Below are 25191 nucleotides of genomic sequence, written 5' to 3'. Positions count from 1 at the left end.
CTGACAGGTTGCGTGTCTTGTTACTGTTGTTGCGTCTACAGTTCGTATGGTTGTCGGTATCGTTGTTCCAAGGAAGAAAGTACTGTTTCAGTACTCGTAAAAATGTGATTGTTCTACTGTAGGGCATTAACCCTTTTCTAATTCTTGATTGTAATAGTTTCTTTATTATTTTTTAATGGCTTTTAATGTTTTTTTAATTTCTAGGAACATTTTTACTGATGACTTTCTCGAAGAAATAGTGGACAATCAAATTATAGTATTTTGTATTGCTTGATTTTAATGTTTTCTTTCTGTTCACTTCCACCTTTTTAATATTAGTATTAATAGTGGCAAATGATACAAGAAAACCCGTCTAACAGTTTGTCTAGTCCTTCCTTGAATTTTTTTTCAAACTGCCCCACCTCTACGACATCTTTTTTGAGGTCCAATGAAAAGTCCTGCTTTGATTTTTTTTACTATGCAAGCGAAGGAAATTAAGTGAAAATATACACTGTGTCATTAAACCATTTTTTGTGCAGAGGAGTTTACAGTACTTTGTTTCAATCTGCTAGTGGTTCGTCTTTGAACCTAGTGTCAGAGACCGTCTTGGTAATAACATTTTCATTTCACAGTGTTCACTTCATGCTCGTCTATCTCACTGGCACAGGAAGCAAGGCAGTTTTGTGTAACCAAGTTGTTAGCCAAGTAGCAGACCAATAATTTTAAAAATCTCCGCACACTAGCCAACCATTATCCTTATACTGAAACAATTTTTTTCCAAAATAAGGTTAGCATTTTCGTAGTTTTAGGGGTACTGAATGAGATGCATACTTGTTTTCATTATGAAGGAGATCTTTCAAGCTTTGCCTTGATGAGTCAATAAATAGCCTCCCTGTCAGTTGGTAGAATGATCCAGTACAGCCCATAACTACTGGAACGTCGAAAAATATCATTGCGCCTTTTTCGGAAAAGTGGGGAACCAATATTTTTTCACGATAGCTATACCGTGAAAAGATTGTTCCTGGGGCCAGCAGATTCTTGAGTTTCAGTCTTGTTCCCACTGCACAAGAATGCCGCCTTAATCGGTAATGATCGATGAGCACGTACCAAAATACATTTTATAATAAAAAAAAAACCATAAATAAAAAAACACCACATTTATGTTCTAGCTGAACAACAAAAATCTCTTATCAAATTATATGTCATTCTGTTTCTTATAATTTAAAGTTTAAAATAAATTTTAGATGATAATATAATGGGTTGGTAACTTTTTAATAATACTGTATTTACAATAAAATGCAAACAAAAACGAGAATAATCATTCGCGTTTTTAATTTTTAAAATTTGTAAACTGTTAAAACTCCTGATTACGCCCCCCCCCCTCCACCACCTTCATTAGGCCCTTTTGTGCGGTGCACACCTGCGCACGGCAACCCTGGTTCTGTAGACCCGTTGGGTAGATTTAATTCTCTCAAGAGATTGTTAAGTCCACCTTGTGTAAACAGCTGCAGCCCAGAGGTGTAAATTGCTTCGTCATAATTGTAGTAGTAGTGGCATGTGATGCAAGTGTATGAGCTTATGCAGCATCAGCCAAAAAAAAAAAAAAAAAAACACACCATTCCCTCCAAATGCCTGTCCAGTTCCTCCTTAAATTTATTCAACCTATCAACTTCCACAACGACAGATGGAAATACATAAATTTTCTGTTTATACTCCGGCACGACAACCAAGTCAGTAGAGTTTACACTAAATCTTCAATACAAATATTTATCGTATTTAGTAGTCACGGGCTTGAACCCCGGTCCACTCAAGGAACGTGCTATGCATTCTCGCTCCTGACCACTGGGGCTACGTCCGGCCTAAAAATCTTCTGTTTATACTCCAGCACGACAACCAAGTCTGTAGAGTTTACAATAAATGGTCGATACAAATATTTATCGTATTTAGTAGTCACGGGCTTGAACCCCTGTCCACTCAAGGAATGCATGCTATGCACTCTCGCTGCTAACCACTGGGCTACGTCAGGCCTAAAAATTTCTGTTTATACTAGGCACGACAACCAAGTCAGTGGAGTTTACAATAAATCGTCAATACATATATTTATCGTATTTAGTAGTCAGGGGTTTGAACCCCGGTCTACTCAAGTAACGCATACTATGCACTCTTGCTCCTAACCACTGGCTACGTCAGGCCTATTTGTTCCAGCAATAAACCACCCGCTGGCTAAAGGTAAATTTCCGCACATCTAATCTACATCTGTCTTTTCTTAATTTGAATTTATGCCCCTTAGGTTCGTAATCTGAACAAGTGGAAGGATCCCATCAGAATTCAGGGTGCTCAACCCATTCAGGGCCTTATACACCTCAATCAGATCACTGCGCAGGTGTCTAGTCTCAGCCACTGCAATTTACAGAACTTGAGCCTCCTCTCTTGGTAAGAGGATCCTTTAATTCCCCTCATCAATCTTGTTGCCCTTCTCTGTACACGCTTTCATCTGGTGAGTATGGGCTTGGCAAACCCAGGGTCCTGAGCTGGATATCATCATTCTTCTCTTTCTTGGTGATACCTCTACTTCTCTCTCTCTCTCTCTCTCTTTCTCACACACACAGGGGGGGGGGGGTGACTCGGGAATTTTTTTATTTTTTTTATTTTTTGGCTGGTGCAACATAAGCCTCAGGCTTCCTTGTTACCATATGGCTAATAATAATAATACAAAATCGACATCCTTCCTAAAATGAGACCTCCAGACCTGTACGCAGTACTCAAGGCATGGCCTGACCATTGCCTTATACAGAGGGACAATCACCTCCTTCTCCCTGCTAGCAAAATTCTTATATATCATTGAGAAAACCCCATGACCTGCTCTGGCAGCCTGTCTGCATTGCTCAGAAATTGTCAGAAAACTTCATATCTGACTGCACAATTACTCCCAGGTTTTTTTCATTTTCTACCACCTTAAGTGTAATACCACACAGTTGGTACTTTTCTCTCGGGTTACTTCTACCCATATGCAGTACTTTGCATTTGTCAAGGTTAAACTTCAGTTGCCACTTCTTAGCCCATCTGCCCAAATTATCTAGATCCTGTTGCAGTAGCACACTGCCATTAACAACCCTGCCAACCTTTGTATCATCTGCAAACTTCGACACTAAGCCTGACATACCTTCATCAGTATCATTGCTAAATATACAAAACAACAGTGGACCCAACACCGAACCCTGTGGAACTCCACTAATAACATTAGTCCACGAAGAGCAGCACCCATTGATTACTATCCTCTGTCTTCTCCCACTTAACCATCCTTTTATCCATTGTAGCAACTTACCCTTAATACCATTCTGCTCCAATTTGTACAATAGTCTTCCATGCGCGACAGTGTCAAAAGCTTTCCTGAAATCCAAATATATGATATCAAAATTATTTTTTGCATCCAGTTCCTTTGTAACCACATCATAATAACCAATCAAATTTGTCAGACAAGACTTTCAAACCCATGCTATGTCTGAATTATTGCTGCAGTCTTGTCTAGATGATCCTGCAATGCATCTTTAACCAGTGACTCCATTATTTTACCCGGAACATAAGTTAAACTAACTGGTCTGTAATTACTCGTGTCACCCTTCGATCCCCCTTTGTGAATTGGGGATACATTTGCACATCTTCAGTCCGTGGGAACTTCCCGTGGGTCCAAGGATGCTCTCATAATTATGGCTAAGGGTTTGCTTAGTTGCTTTGCCGCCTCCTTTAATATAAATGGATAGATCCCATCCGCCCCAGGTGCTCTTCTTATGTTTAACTTCAACAATTTCTCCTCCACTTTGCTCTCAGTTATTACAAAATCATTAAGTACCCTGCGACAATTTGATAACCTTTTGCCATTTTCAAACCTTAATAATTCCTCATGTGTGAATGTAGATGCAAAATACTCATTCAGTTTGTTTGCTATCTGAGCAGGATCATCAACAGTCGAACCATCGATATCAAATGGACCAATCACATTCATCCGCTTCCTTTTAGAGTTTATATAAGTAAAGAAATCCTTGTTGTTTTTCTTAGCATCCTTTGCCAAGGATTTCTCGTAATCTGCCTTCGCCTGCCTAACCTCCTTTGTGACCTGATTACAGACTAGCTTATATCTGCCATAGGCTTCTGAGTCGCTTGATAATTTATATGCATCCCATTCATTTTTCTTCTCTGTTACGTGTCTCATTAGTTCATTTGATAACCATTTAGGCCTAAACCTTGAACAATATTTCTTAATAGTTATGAAACTTTTAGTAACATCCACGATTAATTCCTTGAATTCTTCCCACTTAGAATTTACTGTTGGTAACATCGTCAGTTGATCCCACTGTACAGAATTTAAAAACTGTCTGAGACCACTGTACTCACCTTTACGGAAGCAAAAACCCTTTCCTTTACCCCTGATGGTAATTAAATCTTTAAGTAAATTCCACATCAGTACACTGTGATCACTGCCACCTAGTGGTTCCTTTATCTGCAAATTTTTAATATACGAATGATCACTGCTGATAACCAGATCAAGAGTATTACTTTCTCTGGTTGCCTCTCGAACATGCTGCTGCAGATAACAATCATCCAATAAATCCACAAAAGTCTGAGTAGTGTGTGAGTGACCAAACCACAAGTTTCGGTCAATATCTAGGAAGTTAAAATCTCCCATTATAAGACATTCTGTTTTACTAGCCCACTCTATTTCTCTGTACAATTGTTCATTGTACTCATTCGAGTCATTAGACTTATAACACACTCCTACTCTTATTTTTGCTTTTGCAGTGCTTATGTCACACCAAACTGACTCAACAGTGCACTGTTCATCTATATCAACTGGATGCACTTCTTCTGATTTTATGTTTTTCTTAATTAACAGCATAACACCTCCTCCCTTTCTGTACACATTGTACTCCCCAAATTCCAGTTCGGCATTCCTTATATCTGGGTGACACCACGTCTCTGCTGTCCCAACAATATCCGCCTTTGATGTCTTGACCAACACTTTAAATTTATCAAATTTATTTACTATACTTCTAGCATTGGTATACATGCACCTATTCCTATTCACCCTAACACATCCCCTATACCCACCTATTTCACGATGACTGCCACCGTCCCTGAAACCCCCAACACCTCTCGCTCCAGGTCGCTACTTATTCTAATAGAAGTTGTGCAAGAATCACCTTCACCTCTGCCTACTGTTAAACTATTAGTCCTTGTATTCCCCCCCCAAGCTAGCAGTTTTCCGACCCACCTAACACTGCCTCGATAGCATCAGCAAATATTCTTGCAACCTTATTTTAAGTGTATCCCATCCCTGTAGAAGCAGTCTCTCCTGTTAACAAGTACAGACCAGGTTGAAAAAAAATTCTACCCGTTGAGCCTTGCACATTTTTCCAGTCCCGAATTGATCGACAGACTCATCATATACTCCCTCTTATCGTGTCTGGGCAGAATTACAGACACTTTCAAATTCAGCCCTAATTCACGGATTTTGTTCAACAGTGACCTGTACGTGGTAAGTAATTCTGCCAGTCTCCTACTCTTAACATCATTAGTGCCAACGTGTACAACTGTATCACCTTTTGTGCCCTTAAAAGATGATATCCGCTCTACAACGTCATCAACTTTTGCTCCTGGCAGACGTACTCTGGTCCTGTTCCACCTATCCTTTTTACAAAGCATGTTCCCCGTTTTCCTGACAATAGTCACCAACAACTACTAGTTCCTGTGGGACCAGCGCATTCTGCTTTGGGGGGTTGCCGCTGTGTCGCGCGATGACCAATTGCAAGCTCTGGTGTTGATGTGGGCAGCTGAGAGCTTAATGGGCCCCTCAATTTAGATCCTTCGGGGGCATCCACCCCGTCCTTCAAGCTCTCATATAGGCCCATAACAACGCTGAGTTGTTTCCTGATTTCCTTACATGGCGCACACGCAAAGACATCCCCCATGGCAATATCATGTTCTGTTCCAGAGAGTTCATCCCGCCTCGGGCTTGGATCAAAGTGCTGCAAAAACCTTGGGAGGTGCAATATGGCCACAGAAGCCAATGCGCCAACAACTGCCAAATCAATCAAATCCAGAGAGTTCGACAAACATTTCACAAGTTGCACATTTTTTTAGGCTGTGATGCGTTGGAGAATCGCCCCCCTCAATTCTCCTCCGAGTCACAGCACTCCTGCCACTTTGTGCCCGTTGCTTTGCTGCTCTAGTCTGGGGAATGATATTTTAAATTAATCAATCAATAAATTTAATTAATTAAATGTCAATACTACGCTATATAATAGAAACAGTGATGCGTATTACGCTATATAGTACACTGTGATACGTTATTTATATACGTTATTATACGTTAGAGCTACCTAGTTAACACAATTAAAAATTTGAATTCCCTACCACTCTATAGAAAAACAATGGCTGCAAGATTCGAACGAAATAACGGTTTTACGTATATTAAGTAGTAATCTACAAAAACTCTTTATCTAAATTAAAAATAAAAATAACCAACATAACTATAAGACTACGTATAAAGTACAATATAAAATAACAATTAGGTAAATAAAAAGGCAAACACATCGCTTTTTCAGGGCTTGTAATTCACAACTGTAATTTTTAAAGAGAATCAGCGCCCTCTCGATATGTGATTGTTTAAATGATTCTCTCGATACCACGGTACCACCAACAAGTCAAAGGAGTTTACGATCTACAACGAATACAATCGTTAATCGAATTTAGCTGGCTTCAACCACGATTCAATCAGAGCATGTACTACTGCAAATCTTCACTCCCGCTCTGATCGCTCGGCTTCATGCACACTCATGTGATTGTTTGAAATTGTCTTTTCCTTGTTTGTATCATGCTTGGAATTTTATACAAACGAGAAGTAAATACGAGGGGTGATCATTTAATTCGCGGATGGTGCAAGCTTTTATGTTTACCCAGCGAATTTCCATAAACTTATTCTGTGTGCGAATGCCAGTACTTGTCGAGCTAGTGTTGCGTGAAGGGTTTTTTTTAGTCTCGTGTCACTGACGATCGTTTTGAAGCAAGTATCATGTCGCACATACAGATTGAACAGCGATATGTGATTCATTATTGTGTGACGGGGCTTAAATGCATCGGAAACAGTTAAAGAAATGAATGAAGCTTATGGTAATGAGTATCTTGGTATAGCGGCCATATTCCGGTGTGACGGAACTTTTCGGTGTGAAATGGTTTTTCCATCAAGACAATGACATGCTCCATACCAGTGGTGTATTCAGGCCGGAATGATGTTCCTGTACTTTTTTCTAAATGTTTCTTGTAATTAAACTACACGGTCCACCATTAGAATTATGAAATCCAAATTTTTATGTCCGAACTTGCTTGCAGTTTCATCGCTCTGCTGTTGACCAAGAAATAAAAAGGGCAGTCACTCAAGAATACGTAATCGATCCTGTATGGGAATTTCTATGATTCTTCTGAACAGTATTTTTTATATTATTTTGGAGTTTTTGTTTTCGTTTTTCCTTTTCTGATTTTTTTAATTTTTTGTCTTTGTTGTTTACTTTTGAAATTTTTATTTAATAGTTATAAATAAATTCTGAACAAATATTCTAATCTTTGACTTATTTATTTTCGCAAATGAAAAAGCGTAGGTAACTATTTGTAGTTAATCGACGAGCGTTCAGGTACTATTTTTTTTAGCAATACACCTCTGCTCCATACAGCTAATATTGTGTAGGCGGTGATCACTGCCATACGTGCCGAGGTTCTGCCTCATCCCCCTTATTTGTCGAACTTAGTCCCGCGTGATTTCTTCCTGTTTTCACGTCTGAAGAAGGCTCTGAAAGGCAAGCGGTTCGCGTCCGATACAACGATGTTCGCAGGAACATACATGCTTATTACATGGACTGAGGTATTTCGGAAAATAGCTTGCAAGAAGCATTTAATGCATGGGTACGACGGTGGCGAAAGTGTGTAAAGTTCAAGGGAAAGTATTTCGAGAAGAAGATTCAGATGATGACAATTAACATAAGATTTTGCACCAGTCCGCAAATTTAAATGATCACCACTCGTATAATTGAAAATTAGAAACTATTAATGTTTCTTTCCTGTGTTGATTGGTCTTTTTTTCTTTTCTTTTTTTTCGCTATGTACAGAAAGAAAACATGAACGAATGAGGAATACGAAAGAGGACGAAAACTGGCATAGTGACAAATAATGACTTATAATTAATATCTAAAGTGATATTAATTGGTATGTGTGTTTGTTGTCGTCGGACTCACGTTAAGACTATCGTTGAGGCGAAGTTCAAAGCGGAATTGCATAGCCACTTGTTGATGGAGAAAGTGTGTGAGTGAGATTTTTTTTTCTTTTTTAGGGGAAATACAGAAAAATTTCACTTCCTTGCATTATTTAATCATTATAATACTAATACAGTGCACGCCGCTTATTTTTATTTATTGTATTAGGCTGTCCCTGACGAAGTTCAGCGAAATCGCGGTCTAATATACACATAATTTACATAACTATAATACATTCCCCTCCCTTATTTTTGTCAAATTACAGGATGGGAGAGCTTCTAAGCCGTAAATAGATTCATAAATATATATTAGATTCATACAGAAAATAGTTCAATGTTCAGCTTAAAGCGTCCAGTCTTAAGTTATAAATAATTGTCAGCCCATTTCAAAGTCCACAGGGTCATCAATTAAGATGGTCACAGCAAATCATACCAACTAACAAATCAAAAGCAAACTACAATAAAAAACAGAATCTTCCATCTTCCAATGTGGCATATGGGTCAATCTTCACCATTTTATCTCAGCAATATGAGGAATTGCTTTCCACAGAAGCTGAATAAGGAAGTCCTCACGATATCAAGGGATTCTTCAAGAATCTACCGCTAAGAATCTGTAGGAACCAGTATTCCGCCGAGAAAAGCTTATATACCACGAGGAGCTGCCTGTTCTAGGCAGCTACTTGTGGTATACAGGCGTGATACTACAGAGCTCTAGCTCCTTGCGCTAGAGCTCTGTAGTATAAAGAACCAGCACAAAGAACTGCAGAATTGTTGTGACAATCACAACAATGCTGTCACACCATGAACTGCCAGAGGATGTCAAGTGGAAACTAAAGACGTCTTTCATGTGGATTGTAATCACGGATAATGTTATCATTTTTATGAAGTACGGATTATACATATATGAATACATAGAAAAAACGCTGTTTATTGTAACCAGGCTTTAGTTTATTTTATTATTTTTATTTCTATCATGGGCAAAAAAATTGCTGAGTTTAAATTTATGCATCAGCATTGAGCTTGCTTAATGCATTCAAAGCCTTGAACAGCTCAATCAGATCACGTCGCAGGTATCTGGTCTCCAGACGCTCCAACTTACAGAACTGGAGCCTTGCTTGGTAAAAGTCCTTTTGTGCCCCTTACCAATCTCGTTGCCCTTATCTGTACGTACCAGTTCTAGCAGATTTACACCCTTCCTAAAATGAAGAATCCCTGTATGCAGTAATCAAGATGCAGCCTATCAGCTGCCTTGTATAATGGGGCAGTGACCTCCTTATCTGTGCCAGCAAAATTTCTGTATATCACTGACAAAACCTTATGAGCTATCCTGGCAGCTTGTCTGCACTGCTCAGAGAACTTCACGTCTGACTGCACAGTTATCCCTATTTCATTTTTCATTATGATGAGTGTAGTACCACACTGTTCGTTAGTTTTGGATGCTATCCATATGCAATACCTTGCATTTGGCAATGTTAAACTTCAATTGTCATTTCTCAACCTATCTGCCTAATTTATCTAGATCTGGTTGCAGTAACTTACCTTAATTACTATCATTAACCTCCTTGACAACCTTTGTATCATCTGCAAACTTAGATATTGAGCCTGGAATACCTTCATAAATATCTTTAATAAATATAGAAAGAACAATGGGCCCAGCACTGAACCCTGGTGGATTCCACTAATAATATTGCTCCAAGAAGAGTAGTGTCCATTAATCACGACTCTCTGTCTTGTAGCAATTGGTCATTGATAGCAGTAACTTGCCCTTAATGCCACACTGCTCTAATTTAAACGGCAATCTTTCATGTGCAACAGTATTAAAAGCTTACCTGAAATCCAAGTATGTGATAAGAAAATTATTTTTTGCATCTAGTTCTTCCTTTGTTACCCAATCAGATGGATCAAACAAGATTGCCCCTTAACAAATTCATGCCATGACTGCAATATAATTGCATTTCTGTCTAGATGGAACTGCATTACTTCTTTAACCAGCGACTCCATTATTTTCCATGGAATAGAAGTTAAGCTGACTGGTCTATAATTACTCGTGTCACTTTTTTATCTCCCTTGTCAATTGGGGATACGTTGGCATTCCTCCAGTCCATATGGGCCTACCTTGAATCCAAAGATGCTCTCATAATAATGGCTAAGGGTTGGCTTATCTCCTTTAATATTAGCATTAGTAAAGGTGCATGATGCAAGAAAGCAAGCTTATATAGCATCAGCCAAAAAAAAACCAAACTTATTTTTAGGCCACCCGAATAATGAAATTCATCTGCCGTGCTCTGTACTTATGTCTGTTAATTGCGTGTGTTCTATGGTCGATTTGTCTGTTTTGTTGGACGAAAAACCCCAGTTTCTGGGGGGGAAACACCTTGCTATCTGCGCCTGAGACCGACTAACTCAGCCACGGAGTGAAAATAGCCCATTAAAATTCTTCGAGTCATCGACGGGATTCGAACCCGGGCCTGGTATAAAAAGCCTGTTGGCTTCTATAATTATTGCTCTAAATGCCTTCCATGTAGATTTTACTGTTGGTCACATCATCAATTTGTCCCACTGCATAGAATTATAAAACTGTCTCAAACCACTGTAGTAGCACTTACGAAAGCACAGTCCTTATCCTTTACCGTTGACAGTAGTTATGTCTTTAAGTAAATTCGAAATCAGTACCTTGTGATCACAGTCACCCAGCTGGTCTTTTAACGGCAAATTCTCAATGGGTGAAAAGTCATTGTTAATAATCATATCAAGATATTACATTCTCTCGTTGCAGTATAATGGTTGCACATACTGGTGTAGAAAACAGTCATCCAATAAATCCACAAAAGTCTTGCTAGTGTGTGAGGGACCAACCTACATGTTCCAATCAATATCTGGAAAGTGAAACTCCCCATTATAAGACCTTCTGATTTACTAATTCACTGTATAGTTATTTGTTATACTTATCGTAGTCATTGGGTCTATAACACACTCCTACGCTAATTTTCGTTTTTGCAGTGCTTAAATCATACTAAACATTGCCGGAGGCGGACTGGGTCAAAAATTCTTACCGGGAAAAACAAACAGAATGAATCGGAAGTCAAGTGCGATATACTGAAAATCACAGCGACCTCCGGCCCACCAGGGTTTCCCCGGTAAGTCTTATGGCCAGTCTGCCTCTGAACATTGCACTAGTCATCCATGCACTGCCTTATATTTAATATGCTTCCTAACTAAGAGCGTAACTTTCCCCTCCCTACACCGGGTGGAAAATACCTTGGTTCTAACCCTGTAAATAACGTGATTAACCTTTATGGACATTTTTTTCACAGCGTAGCTGAATTAGTCGGTCTCAGGGGTGGCCAGCAAGGTACCTCTTCCATAAATTTGAGTTTTTCTTCCACAAAAACAGATAGCTCGACTCGATAACACATGCAATTTACAGACAATCAATCGGCAGATGAATTTGTTTTGGGGTTTTATTTACTATGCTCCCAGCATTAGTGTACATGCAAATATACATGAAACTGTTCTTAATCTTAGTTACTCTAACACAGCCCATGTATTTACTTGCTCCAGGAAGATTCACAGCAGAGCTTGAAATCTATGAAAACTTGCTTTCCAGGCTGCTGCATGTTACAACAGAAGGTAGTGCAATAATCACTTTCACCTCTGCCCGCTGCTGTAGTTAATTGACATTTTATAGGCCTTTTAAGCGTTCTCTGTAATAGACGGCATGTACTATTAGAGTTGGAGCAGCACTTGTGAAGGTATTATGGCACATCCACTTAACAACTGTACCACTGCGGAAATGGAGATTAGTGACTTCAGAATAGCAACGCATCTAGTTGTATTATAGTCTTGGCTGTCTAAGGGCATATGGACTAAATATTTGACCTCATATCGTGTTCTTGCGGTAGCACAGTGGTATCGTCACCGTCCTCCCACACACCGGGTGGAAAAGGCCAGTGTTCAAATCCTGCCGATGACGTGAGAAACTTTAATGGATTTTTTTCACTCGTAGTTGAGTTAGTCGGTCTCAGGGGTATATAGAAAGGTTTCCCGCCCAGAAATTGGGTTTTTTCCGACCAGAGAACGCACACAATTTGCAGACACAAAAAAAAAAAACCGGTTTATGGAATGAATTATGGGTGATCCTAATATAGTAATTGAATATTAAATATCTCAGTCTTCCTTGTTGCATCTCCTTGTGGTGCATTGGAATGTCGATCTTTATATCTGAAATTGTACATATTGTAAATAGGTGGTGGGGTGGCCGGAAAAGCTGACTGGAACCGCCTGCTTTAATAAATAAAAATAAGCAGTTATCCTATTACTCTGTGTATCCCCTCCTCCAAGCTATCAGTTTTCCGACCTACATAACACTGTCTTGATACCATGAGCAAATTTTCTTGCACCCCTTGAATTTAAGAGTACCACATCCCTGTAAAAATTCTCCAAAGACTGGATAAACTCCCATAATTCAAATCTCAATAGACAAAAGTAAGCCATCTCAACGTCCATTGCCTCCGGCATTTCGGCTCAAGCAATAGTCGCTCAGAAATCAGCGTTCCGCTTAGTTTCTTTGCATCATGCCTCAGCTATCCTTTTTGTCATATCTTAAAATAGTCAGAGAGAAAATGAAACACTTCTAGCCGTGCTGCACTTGGGTATTGAAAGGCAGGTGGGCTGACCTAATGTACAAAGCAGTATTCATCCCGATTGTTACATATGGTGTAACTGGTGTAGCCTATCCCTGTAAAGTCTCTCAGGAAATCTCCTGAATGTTTTAGAAAAAAATCAATAAATTGATAAAATAGGTGGAAAAGATGAATAAACCAAATAGGTCTTGGTTTTCGGTCTAAGCAGACATATCTGCGTTTTTGAACATATTTCCTATGTTCATCAGTGAGAAGCTGTCGAAATTATTTCAGGCAAGAAATTGATTCTGACCAGTGTAATTTATTTAGCCCTTTCTTGAATTTATTCAATTACGCTGCTCAACAGAACTGGTAGAAAAAGTGGCGTAACTTGTGCAGCTTGCAATGATGCGGAACAAAATCACTAAATTTTGTTCCGCATAATGATGAAATGAGAAGAAAGCGAGGAACTTCGGACAGGTATAAGGAACATTTGTAGGGGTTGCAAAAGAATTACCAAAAACCTCACATTACAGAAGTCGATACAACATGCTCGAACATATGGTCATATGACATAAGTACAGCATACGATCACTCCAACGGCCTGACAGTGGCGAACGATACTCGATATAAGGGTGCCTATAAGATTCTGTGGCAACAAATCCCATTTTTCCACCAGCGCCCCACACATGTTCGATCCGATTTAAGTCTGGTGATCGTGCTGGAAACACCAGTCATTGGATATCTTTAGTTTCGATATATTCTTCCACCACTTAAGCTCTATGTGCAGTGGCGTTGTCGTACTTGTAAAAGAAAAGCTGGGCCAACTGCACCTTTAAAAAGTCACACATAGGGTGCGAGGATCTGTTCCCGCACCTTGTGTTAATTTTACATGAAATGGGAAACCGCAGTTACAGTACCCCTATTAAAAATATGAAGACGGTTAGCCGTTGATCATGGTGTGCCCCACACGACAACACTGCCTCTAACAAGTGTCTCTTTTTTGATGTTGGATGGATGGTACCACATTCCTCATTGTTTCCAGATGAAATAGTGTCTAGAATCTGTAGACCAAAACGGAACTTATCAGAGAACAGAACTGTACCCTATTTGTCAGGACTCCAAGTCGCATGTTCATGGCACCAGTTTCGGTGAGCTCTGCGGTGGTTAATGGGATACAAACCACTGGCTTCCTTGCGTAGAGGCCACTTGAATTGAGCCTTCTTAACACAGTCCGGTTGGATATATATATATAGGAAATTATGGGTGACCCTAATATAATAGTTGAGTCCGGTTGGAAATGTTTTCACCTATGGCCGCTACAGCCTCAAGAGACAGTTGATGACAGGATACCATACGGTTCCATCTTGCTGTTAGAGAACCAGATAGCGGTCTGTTCTGGTTGATGTAACCCCCGGGCAACTTTGGCCAGCTCTTCTTGTAATGGTTCCTGTCTCCTGAAACTGCTTCCATAGTGTATAGTGTGTTTAGGGTCTAATGGCACCAGGGGTTTCCCCCATCTCCACGTAGTATACATTGTGGTGTGATACAGAACACTATAGAGGCCAGAGGTTTAAAAATGTATGGATATTGTGGTGTGTAATGTTTTGTAAAGTTGTTCATCTGGTCTTTTAGCCGTTGGGTCTTTTTTTTTCGTGTCAGACGGCACCTGGGATTTCTCCCATCTCCGCGTGTGTTTCGCTGTATCGAGGACAGTACACTGTCAAGCCAGAGACTTGAAAGTGTGTGGGCCGTGTCTGTGCAGTGTGATATGTTGTGCCCATTGTTTATCCGGCTTATTGGCCGCTAGGTCCCTAGTGGGGTCCGACGTTGCCCATACCCTGCCACGTGGAAGCCAGCCGGTTGTATCCAGTATCACAACAAATTGCTCTGGCAGGTCCTGCCGCCTAGTTTCCTGGGATTTCAGTGGCTAGGACCTATTAGAAAAAAAATTATGCGTTTGACATTAATGCTTAATGGGATTGCTGTTAGGAAATCGCTGGTTGGGGTTGAACGCTAAAGAGATGTGTTAAAGGCCAAATAGGTAGGGCAAAATTTTGATGTTATTAAATTTAGACATGCGAGGCTATACGCTAGATAAAAGCTAATAGTGTTAGTTATCTTAGAGATTTACACAATACCAGTAGAATTTAGACGTTGAATATAATTTGGCGGCATTGTTAAGGAGTGCACTCGGTCGATTTAGTGAGAGAGGGGGGAGACTGAAGACTGGGGGAAAACAGATAGAAGAATAGGGATGATAGAGTAGGCATCCCCAAAGAGGTCAATGGAGCAAGCGAAGTATGAGGGGTAGACAGGGAGGAGAGGAGACAGGGATCCGTCTCCTCCCCCCCCCTGCCTGGGGATGGGGTTTTAAAGGGAACCAGAGTACCCAGTTCAGATCGCCAATGGCTTGTTGGCAGCAAAGCAGCAGAATGTCTTCGTCGGTGTCATGTCCAAGCAGTGTCGAATCTGGTATGAAGGTCAAGCTGCCCATCCCGCTCCGGCGGTGGGTTTTGTTAGCTGGCAGTGGGGAACCCACCAGGCGAGGGGGTGGGAGACACACACATTTACTTCATTCATAATCCGCATTCTCACTACATGCATTCATTTTTTTTCTTTTTTATTAATACTTTTTTCTTATTTTATAATTTTTTTCCAAGTTTTTTTATATACAGTATATATATATATATATTTATATATATATTTTATTTTATTTTTTTATTATTATTTTTTTTTCACTCAACTCATTCATCTTTTTCTCACACACCAGGAGGGGATGCAATGATGTGTAGTGTAAATTTAAATACTAATTAAAACTAGGGTTAGTGTGTACTTAACTGTAGCATTTATGGTTTGTGTTCTTTTTCTCACATGCTTACACTTTATTCATTCTTCTAGCTCTCATCTCAGTTATTCGACTCTTACTTTCTGCACTGCATTCTCTGGGAAACTCAACTTATTGTTATTCTTCAGTTGTGGTGCAGGCCTAGCCGCAAGTTTTTTTCGTTTTTTTTTTTTTTGCAGGCCAGGGGAGAATGCAGTGATAGTGTTTATGTGGTTAATAAATGTTTGTTGGTACAATATATATAAAGTAATGTAATTTATTTTTAGCTTTGTATTCTTTCGGCCAATTACATTTGTTCTTCCACTCATTCCCATTCACTGTCTCCCTCATGCTAGGTCACTCTTTCTTTTACCAAAACTGCCATTTTTCTGCAGTTTTCACCAAAACTGCTTCCATAGTGCTGAAACAGCACTGCTTGACGCATTAAGCCTACGTGCCACCTCCACTTGCTACTGCCCGGCGTCAAGTCGTCCAACGGTTCGCCATCACAAAGAATCATCTAAACGACGATGACTTGCTATCCTGAGTGCTGGAGAAGTGCTATCCCATTGAACAAGCCAAAAAATGGGAATTAAATTATGTGCTTTCAGCCTGTTTTACAGGCATGAATATTTGCATAAGTTGCGGCTCTGTAAGGTGGTAGATCGATTTCTGTTGGATGCTCGGTATTTACATGCAAGCATGCCTATTATATCAAATATTCGCCTTCGGCGACGCTGTTACCAATAAAAAATTCATGAAAAACATTTTGTTCGGTTAATTTTGTTGAGCAGGATATTTGCTTTAACAACACCAGATGAAAGTTAGTTCCAGCAATTAACTACTCTCTGGCTGAAAGCAAAATTCTGGACATCTATCGAGCAACCATTCTTTTTCACATTAAATTTATGCCTCCATATGTGTACGATGTCTGAGCAAGATTTAGGAAAACATCATGATTTAATTTACGCAATCCATTTAAAGCTTTAAACACATCAATCAGGTCTCACCTCTGGTGCCTAGTTTCCAGATGCTGCAATTTGCAGACAAGTCTTTCTTGGTAAGGGTACTCTTTTATTTCCGTGACTAATCTTGTTGCTCTTCTTTGCACCGTTCCAACAGATCAATCTTTCCTAAAATGGAGCTTCCAGACCGGTACACAAGATTCGGCCTAACCATTTCCTTATATGATAGGGTAACCCAGAGGCGTAACTAGGGTTGATGTTGTCTGATGGCACACCTTGAAAATTCTAGCCGAATTGTTATATTTTTTAAACATAAAAATGACGCCCCCCAAATTTAGCGCCCAGGGCACGTGTCCCACCTCCCTTACCCTAGTATTGCCACTGGCGTAACCACCATCTTATTTTTTTGTTTATGAAAATATTTTATTATTATTTTTTTTCCAGTTCGTAACATTATGCCTATGTGGAAATGATATTTTCTTTGAATATACATTGTTGGATTAAAGAGCGAAATCGAATGTAAATCACTATAACGGAAGCGATCCTGGAAGTGGCAACTGACTAAAAGTAGACTTTTTTGAAATTTTTAATTTCGTTATAAAACAACATTTTATGAATAAAATAGGATCTAGTGAATAACACAAATTGTGTTAGTTGTGTTTTTTAACGTATGATCTATTTTGAGTTCCTACAGATAATGTTTTCTTATATGTATAAAATATGACAATTATTATTATTATTATTAGCCCTATGATGCAAGGAAGCCTGAGGATTATACTGCATCAGTCAAAAAAAATTCCCGAGTTACCCTGAGAGAGAGAGAGAGAGATGTACCTGAAATAAGATTTTTTTATGTTCCTACAGTTAACTGATTGATAATTTAATTTGAACCAAAAATAACATTACAGATTGTTTTTTCAGTCTATAATTTTATTTTCAATCTGTTTCATGAAATTATATCACCGTTAATAATATTTGGGTGTCTCAATTTTTATATCACCCTGGCTTTTTTATATGGGTTCCGAAAATATCCTGATTTAGCATTAGCATTAGCATTAGCATTAGTAGAGGCATTTGATGCAAGAAATCAAGCTTATGCAGCATCAGCCAAAAAAAAAAACCACTTCCACTTCACCCCTCTGTTCGTTCAAAATACCTGTCCAGCTGAGCCTTAAACTTATTTAGGCTATCAACTTCCACGACAAGGGATGGAAGTCTGTTCCACCAACCAACCACTCGCTGGCTAAAGGCAAATTTCCGCACTTCTATCCTACATCTGTCTTTCCTCAATTTGAATTGATGCCCTCTCAGGTGATTATTCTGAGCGAGAGGAAGAATCCCATCAGCATTGAGCATGCTCAAACCATTCAATGCTTTATACACCTCTATCAGATCACCTCGCTGGTGCCTAGTCTCCAGACACTGTAATTTGCAAAACTTAAACCTTTCTTCGTAAGAGCACCCCTTTGTTCCATTCACTAATCTTGTTGCCCTTCTCTGTACTCGTTCCAGCAGCTCTACATCCCTCTTGAAATGAGGCCTCCAGACCTGTATACAGTACTCTAGGTGTGGCCTGACCATTGCCTTATACAAGGGAATAATCACCTCCTTATCCCTGCTAGAAAAATTCCTATATATCATTGACAATACACCATGAGCTACTCTTGCAGCCCGTCTGCACTGCTCAGAGAACTTCATATCTGCCTGCACAACCACCCCCAGGTCCCTTTCATTCTCTACCACTTTCAGTGTAGTACCACAGAGTTGATACGTTGCTATGGGGTTGCTGTTTCCCATGTGTAGTACTTTACATTTGTCAATGTTAAACTTCATTTGCCACCTCTCAGCCCATCTGCTCAACCTTTCCAGATCCTGTTGCAGCAGCATAGTGTCAGTAGTGTCCTTGACAACCCTGCCTACCTTTGTATCGTCTGCAAACTTCGACATTAAGCTTGATATACCATCATCAATATCATTTATGAATGCAGAAAACAATAATGGACCCAACACTGAGCCCTGAGGGACTCCACTAATAACATTAGTCCACGACGAGCAGTGTCCATTGATTACCACTCTCTGTCTTCTCCCCCTCAGCCACCCCTTTATCCACAGCAGCAATTTGCCTCCAATGTCACACTGCTCCAATTTGTGCAGCAGTCTTCCATGTGCAACAGTATCAAAAGCCTTTCTAAGATCCAAGTATATAATATCAAAGTTATTCTCTGCATCCAGTTCCTTTGTGACTGCATCATAGTATCCAATCAAACCAATCCAATCAAAATTTCTTTTATTCTGAGTGCGTTTTGTCCCGATATTTTCTCTTCCAAATTCTTTTATCCCGATTTTCGTTTCTGAAAATCTGGTCACCTTGCGCAAGAAGATATTCGCTGTCCAATCAAAACATTATGACCACCCAGTGTTTTAACAATCAACCGTTCCTTCCCACCTAGTGATACACAGAGCAGTGAGAACCTGTAACTGTGATACTGAAGGTTCTTCGTGGAATACGGTACGAAGTATTTGATCGACATGGGCAAGGAATGTGATATGATAAAAATTCAACAAGGGGTGATTGTCAAGTACCAGTTGAAAGATGACAAAAAAAAAATTTATTCTTATTTTTAGGCCACCTGAATAATTAAATTCATCTGCCGTGCATTGTGTATTATGTCTGTAAATTGCGTGTGTGTCCTATGGTCGATTTTCCTGTTTTGCTGGACGAAAAGCCCGAGTTGCCGGGGAGGTGAAAACCTTGCTATCTATGCCTGAGACCAACTAACTCAGCCACAAGTGAAAAAAGCCCATTAAAGTTTCTCGCGTCATCAACGGGATTCGAACCTGGGCCTTTTCCACCCAGTGACAATACCATTGTGCTACTGCGCAGACCGTTGAAAGGTGAGGAAAAAAACCCAAGATATTAGGGTCCCCCGTAAATGATGATATATTTATTTTGTCTGTAAATTGCGTGTGTTCTCTGGTCGATTTGTCTGTTTTGCTGGATGAAAAACCGCAGTTCTGGGGAACAAAAGTTTGCTATCTACGCCTGGTCTGTTTGTCTATCTGTTTCGCGGCAGTCCTGGCTATAAGAGGAGGAAAGACCCACGATTAAGTAGGTGGTCGTTAGCATTAGCATTAGCATTAGTAGAGGCATTTGATGCAAGAAAGCAAGCTTATGCAGCATCAGCCAAAAAAAAAAAAAAAAAAAAAAAAAAGTAACATAAATAAATAAAAATAACCACTTCCACTTCACCCCTCTGTTCGTTCGAAATACCTGTCCAGCTGAGCCTTAAACTTATTTAGGCTATCAACTTCCACGACAGGGGATGGAAGTCTGTTCCACCCACCAACCACCCGCTGGCTAAAGGCAAATTTCCGCACATCTATCCTACATCTGTCTTTCCTCAATTTGAATTTATGCCCTCTCAGGTGATTTTTCTGAGCTAGAGGAAGAATCCCATCAGCATTGAGCATGCTCAAACCATTCAAGGCTTTGTACACCTCTATCAGATCACCCCGCTGGTGCCTAGTTTCCAGACACTGTAATTTGCAAAACTTAAGCCTTTCTTCGTAAGAGAACCCCTTTGTCCCATTCACCAATCTAGTTGCCCTTCTCTGTACTCGTTCCAGCAGCTCTACATCCTTCCTGAAATGAGGCCTCCAGGCCTGTATACAGTACTCTAGGTGTGGCCTGACCATTGCCTTATACAAGGGAATAATCACCTCCTTATCCCTGCTAGAAAAATTCCTATATATCATTGACAATACACCATGAGCTACTCTCGCAGCTCGTCTGCACTGCTCAGAGAACTTCATATCTGCCTGCACCACCACCCCCAGGTCCCTTTCATTCTCTACCACTGTCAGTGTAGTACCACAGAGTTGATACGTTGCTCTGGGGTTGCTGTTTCCCATATGTAGTACTTTACATTTGTCAATGTTAAACTTCATTTGCCACCTCGAAGCCCATCTGCTCAACCTTTCCAAATCCTGTTGCAGCAGCATAGTGTCAGTAGTGTCCTTGACAACCCTGCCAACCTTCGTATCGTCTGCAAACTTGGACATTAAGCCTGATATACCATCATCAATATCATTTATAAATACAGAAAACAATAAAGGCCCCAATACTGAACCCTGAGGGACTCCACTAATAACATTAGTCCACGATGAGCAGTGTCCATTGATTACCACTCTCTGTCTTCTCCCCCTCAACCACCCCTTTATCCATAGCAGCAACTTGCCTCCAATGCCACACTGCTCCAATTTGTGCAGCAGTCTTCCATGTGCAACAGTATCAAAAGCCTTTCTAAGATCCAAGTATATAATATCAAAGTTATTCCCTGCATACAGTTCTTGTGTGACTGCATCATAGTATCCAATCAAATTGGTCAGGCAAGACTTCCCCTTAACAAAACCATGCTGTGTCCTAGCTATAACTGAAGTCTTGTCTAGATGATCCTGCAGTGCTTCTTTCACCAGTGCCTCCATTAATTTTCCGGGAACAGAAGTTAAACTCACAGGTCTATAATTACTTGTGTCAGCCTTTGATCCCCCTTTGTGAATTGGGGTCACATTTGCACATCTCCAGTCAATGGGTACCTCCCCTGAGTCCAAGGAAGCTCTCATAATTATGGCTAAGGGTTTGCTTACCTCCTTTGCTGCCTCCTTTAATATAACTGGATAGATCCCATCCACCCCAGGTGCCTTTCTTGTGTTTATCTTCAACAATTTCTCCTCCACTTTGCTCTCAGTTATTACAAGATTCTCTAGCTTACTGCTAGAGTTGAATACACCTCTGGCATTCCCCTCGCTGAATAACTCCTCGTGTGTGAATGTCGATGCAAAATATTCATTTAGTTTGAACTGGACACTGTGCATATTGAGAAATGTTTGAACTGGACACTGTGCATATTGAGAAAAAATAAAAAATTAGGCTGCATTGATTCTTTCTTACCAAGGTAGATAACTTTTTGATTCACTTCTCACCGCTTTAGTTGACATTGCACAAAAAATAAAAAGGGACAAACAGCAAAAAGAAAAGCCAATATGTAAACCACCCCCAGTGGCAAAACTACCATTCTACCAGGTTGGACATAGCGGGGATTTGGGAAGGAGGGACGACAGATGGTATAGTAAGGTTGTTAAAAAGAACGGAGATTTCAAAAAAAAAAAAATTTGGTGTTACCATAGCGTGCCGTAGACCGCACGTTATAGTAGCACCAAAGATATATATTGTTTGTTATTTGGTTTTGAGGAGCATTAGCAACTAAGGCCATATTGCTCCGGGGATATGCGGTGGTCTTTCCCTGACCGTTCTGCATTCTCCGTATTTGGTGGTCACGGGCTCGAACCCCGATCTACAAGGTAATTCCCTACCAGTGCGACAAACTTGCAGGAGGTGTAGGGGGCACAAAGACGAATCGGAATCACATAGCATTGCAGGGTCCGAAATGCCTTCGTCATGCAGGAGGTCGCGTGAGCAAGGAAAAAGAACAGAAACAGCAACTCGTTAGTGTAACAGAAATCATTTTAATGACAAGTTTTACATTGGCAAAAAGGCATGCTACAGAAGGTGTTCGAAAGTTCGACCAGAAGCAGTCACGCAAGCTTCACAGCGCCGCCCCATTGGAATCCCTAGTGTTCTGGAAGATTCCTGGCATGTCTCGAATCTCCCCGGCAGCTACAGAGATGCGAGCGACGAGGTCTTCAACTGAATCAACGGGGGTCTTGTACACCCATGTCTTCATTTGACTCCAGCAGAAGAAGTCCAGGCATGATAGGTCCGGCGATCTAGCAGGCCAATGAACCGAGCCACCACGACCTATCCAATGCTGTCCAAATGTAACATTTAGGTGTTGGCGGACATCATTGGTGTAATGTGGGGGAACCCCATCATGCTGGAACCACATTGAGCGGCACAACGACTGAGGAACATGTGCTTCTTCAATAAGTTCGGGCAATTTTTTTTTTTTTTTTTTTTTGTGATGGTGAGTCTATCCATGTCTTTTTTACGGCAAACTTCTAAGACGTCGCCGATTTCTGAGCGTTTTTAATTTTTGCTTTGTCTTGCTCTACTAACGAACGTTCACAATGGCTACGCCATATAGGTCTGACGGTTGATTATTGTCTATTGGTTTTCGAATTGTAATCTTAATTGTCTCCCCGCCATTATAGTTGTAATTTAGTGTCATAGAATGGCCTGCATTATTTTATTTTAGAAGAAGTTAAATTCTGATAGTTTTGCTGCAGTATTATAAAGAATTGTGTGGGTTTTTATTTTTGCATCGTTAAAATATTTCTGTTGTGGCAGTCTTTGCTTCTTCTCCGACCTGCTGAATACAAGCCTTCGTTTACTACGTCAGGTCACGTGGTACTCGTTGCCACTCCGCTATTGGCCTTTGCCTTCGAAAGGCGGACACAGCTGCTCACATTTCGATTAATGGCATTTCTAATTCAACAATCTTTATTATTATTTTATTAATCTCGTTATTAATCATTGCTTATGACGTCACAGTATTTATTAATGATTTTATTGATATGCAAGTTTAATTCTTGATCACGTGGTCCTTATAGCTATATATTCTGCTGAACTTGAAAGTGTGATTTCGTATCCTGTTAATTGACTATGACGTCACCAGTGTCATGTGCCACTGTGGAACATCCTATGCAAATTCCTCCCCTGCCTGTATTGCTCCCTGGTGGCAATAGTTGGAATTACAATTCTCGGTCGATTGTGATTTTCTTCAGTAGACCGTTTCGGGAGATTGCCTATTATATCAGTAGACTGTTCTCAGCACACTGATACATCCCGAACGACAGATAACGCGTATCTGACATGAGTTCCCGCGAGGAATCTAGTTCTGCCGCTGGTGAGGACTCGGATAAAACTAACCTCCTGCCCCCCTTAAGGCAAACAACCGATCTCGGAAAAAGAAAAGTGAAAAGAGATCCAGGGTCCGTCCACTTTGCTCCACTAACAATCCTTCCCCAGTTGATAATGGCACATCACCCTCTGTTGATCCTGAACAATCGATTGCAGCTAAACTCGACTTCAGCATCTCTACTCCAGTTGCTGCCGCCATCTTGGAATCGCTTGCCCATGCTTCTCCTGCTCCCCCTTCTGCACAACTAGTTCTACCTTCATCCATCCAACCAGCTGTCCCTGTTTCTCCTACTCCAGCTCATCCTGCAGCCTCTTCGAATCTGGCTACCTCAACTCCATCATGCACATCAGTTTGAAAAACTACTCCATCACTCTCTGCCCTTGAGCGGACTGTTGCATCAGGGCTCCCATCCTCGAACAGGCTTGCTATTCCTGTCTCCTCTGCCCCTGCTGTCGCTGCTTCTGCTGACTCCTCATCCCTTCATCAAGTAATATCTACGCTGCATAAAAATCTAGTGGCATTCCTAAACCACAACAATAACAGATTTACTAGGTCGGCTGCAAATACTGTGCAGGAGCTGTGGGCTAGACTGGAAACCATCTCCACAGCTCTCCTGATTGATAATGAAAAGCTCCGGGCAGTTAATGAAGAGCTCAGGTCCCAGACAAGCATCCTTGAAAGAGTGCTTGATACCTTATCCAAACTCCCTCCAACCGCAACTCATCCTGCACTGGAAGCCCCCTCACAGAATAAAAAACTACTACTCAGATCCTATTCCTCGGCAGCCAAGACGGCATCTGCTACACCATCTCAAGGACCGTCCCACCTCCCACAACTAGCCAAAGCTGACACCCAAAAACCTCAGCATCTTCTGCTGGTCCGTGCATCTGAACAGTCAGAACTGAAGACTAGTGGAGAGGTGAAAGAAATAGTACAAAATACGCTAAAGAACGACTTCAAGACAGTTAAGATCAAGTCATTGAGAGCAATTAGGAACCTGGGAGTTCTTCTTGAAACCACAACCAAGGAGGATCTGGACAACATCGCAGCTGCCGGCCCATTTCACTCTGCTGGAGTCACTGTGAATCCCCCCAAGCGCACCAATCCATCTATACTGGTGTATGATCTTCCCACAAGTGTTACCAAAGGTGAGATCCTTGAGGACTTGTTCTACAAAAATCTTGCTGACCATGGCGTCACCCTTGAGGAAATAAAACAGGATACCAACCTCAGGTTCACAATCAAAGCTAATTCCAGTTGTGCAGCTCACCATGTCATCACACTATTACCTAGAATCTTCAGAATAATCATGTCACTTGACAGGATCTTTCTTGGGTATAGTTCTCACAAGTTCCACCCGTTCACCGTGGTGACTAAATGCTTTTTGTGTCTTGGATATGGACATACATCACAGCACTGTACGCACTCATCCCCTACGTGTGGACACTGTGCCCGTAGTGGCCATGTCCATGCAGAATATCCAAACAAGGATGAGAATCCTAGCTGCGTGAACTGCAAGAGAAGACGTCGTGAACATGGGCACTCAGTGCGGGATGTAGCCTGTCCTGAGTACCAGCAAGCATTAGAACAAGTAAGACTAAGGACCGCCAATGAATAA

General features: G+C 40.7%; 1 protein-coding gene across 1 annotated transcript in view; it reads left to right on the top strand.

Annotated features, from left to right (window-relative positions):
• Positions 1-25191, top strand: part of LOC150084551 (potassium voltage-gated channel subfamily KQT member 1-like) — a 475214-nt gene extending 450023 nt beyond the window's left edge. The window contains exon 18 of the mRNA XM_090376281.1: positions 24148-25191. Coding sequence (XP_090232407.1) covers positions 24148-25191 — 1044 coding nt within the window. The remainder of the gene's footprint in view (positions 1-24147) is intronic.

This window comes from Mastigoproctus giganteus, chromosome 6 (assembly GCF_048544385.1).
Source record: "Mastigoproctus giganteus isolate SK-2022 chromosome 6, ASM4854438v1, whole genome shotgun sequence".
In the NCBI taxonomy this organism is placed as follows: domain Eukaryota; kingdom Metazoa; phylum Arthropoda; class Arachnida; order Uropygi; family Thelyphonidae; genus Mastigoproctus; species Mastigoproctus giganteus.
The sequence above is the reverse complement of the archived record's forward strand: the minus strand, read 5'-3'. Positions and strand labels throughout refer to the sequence as shown.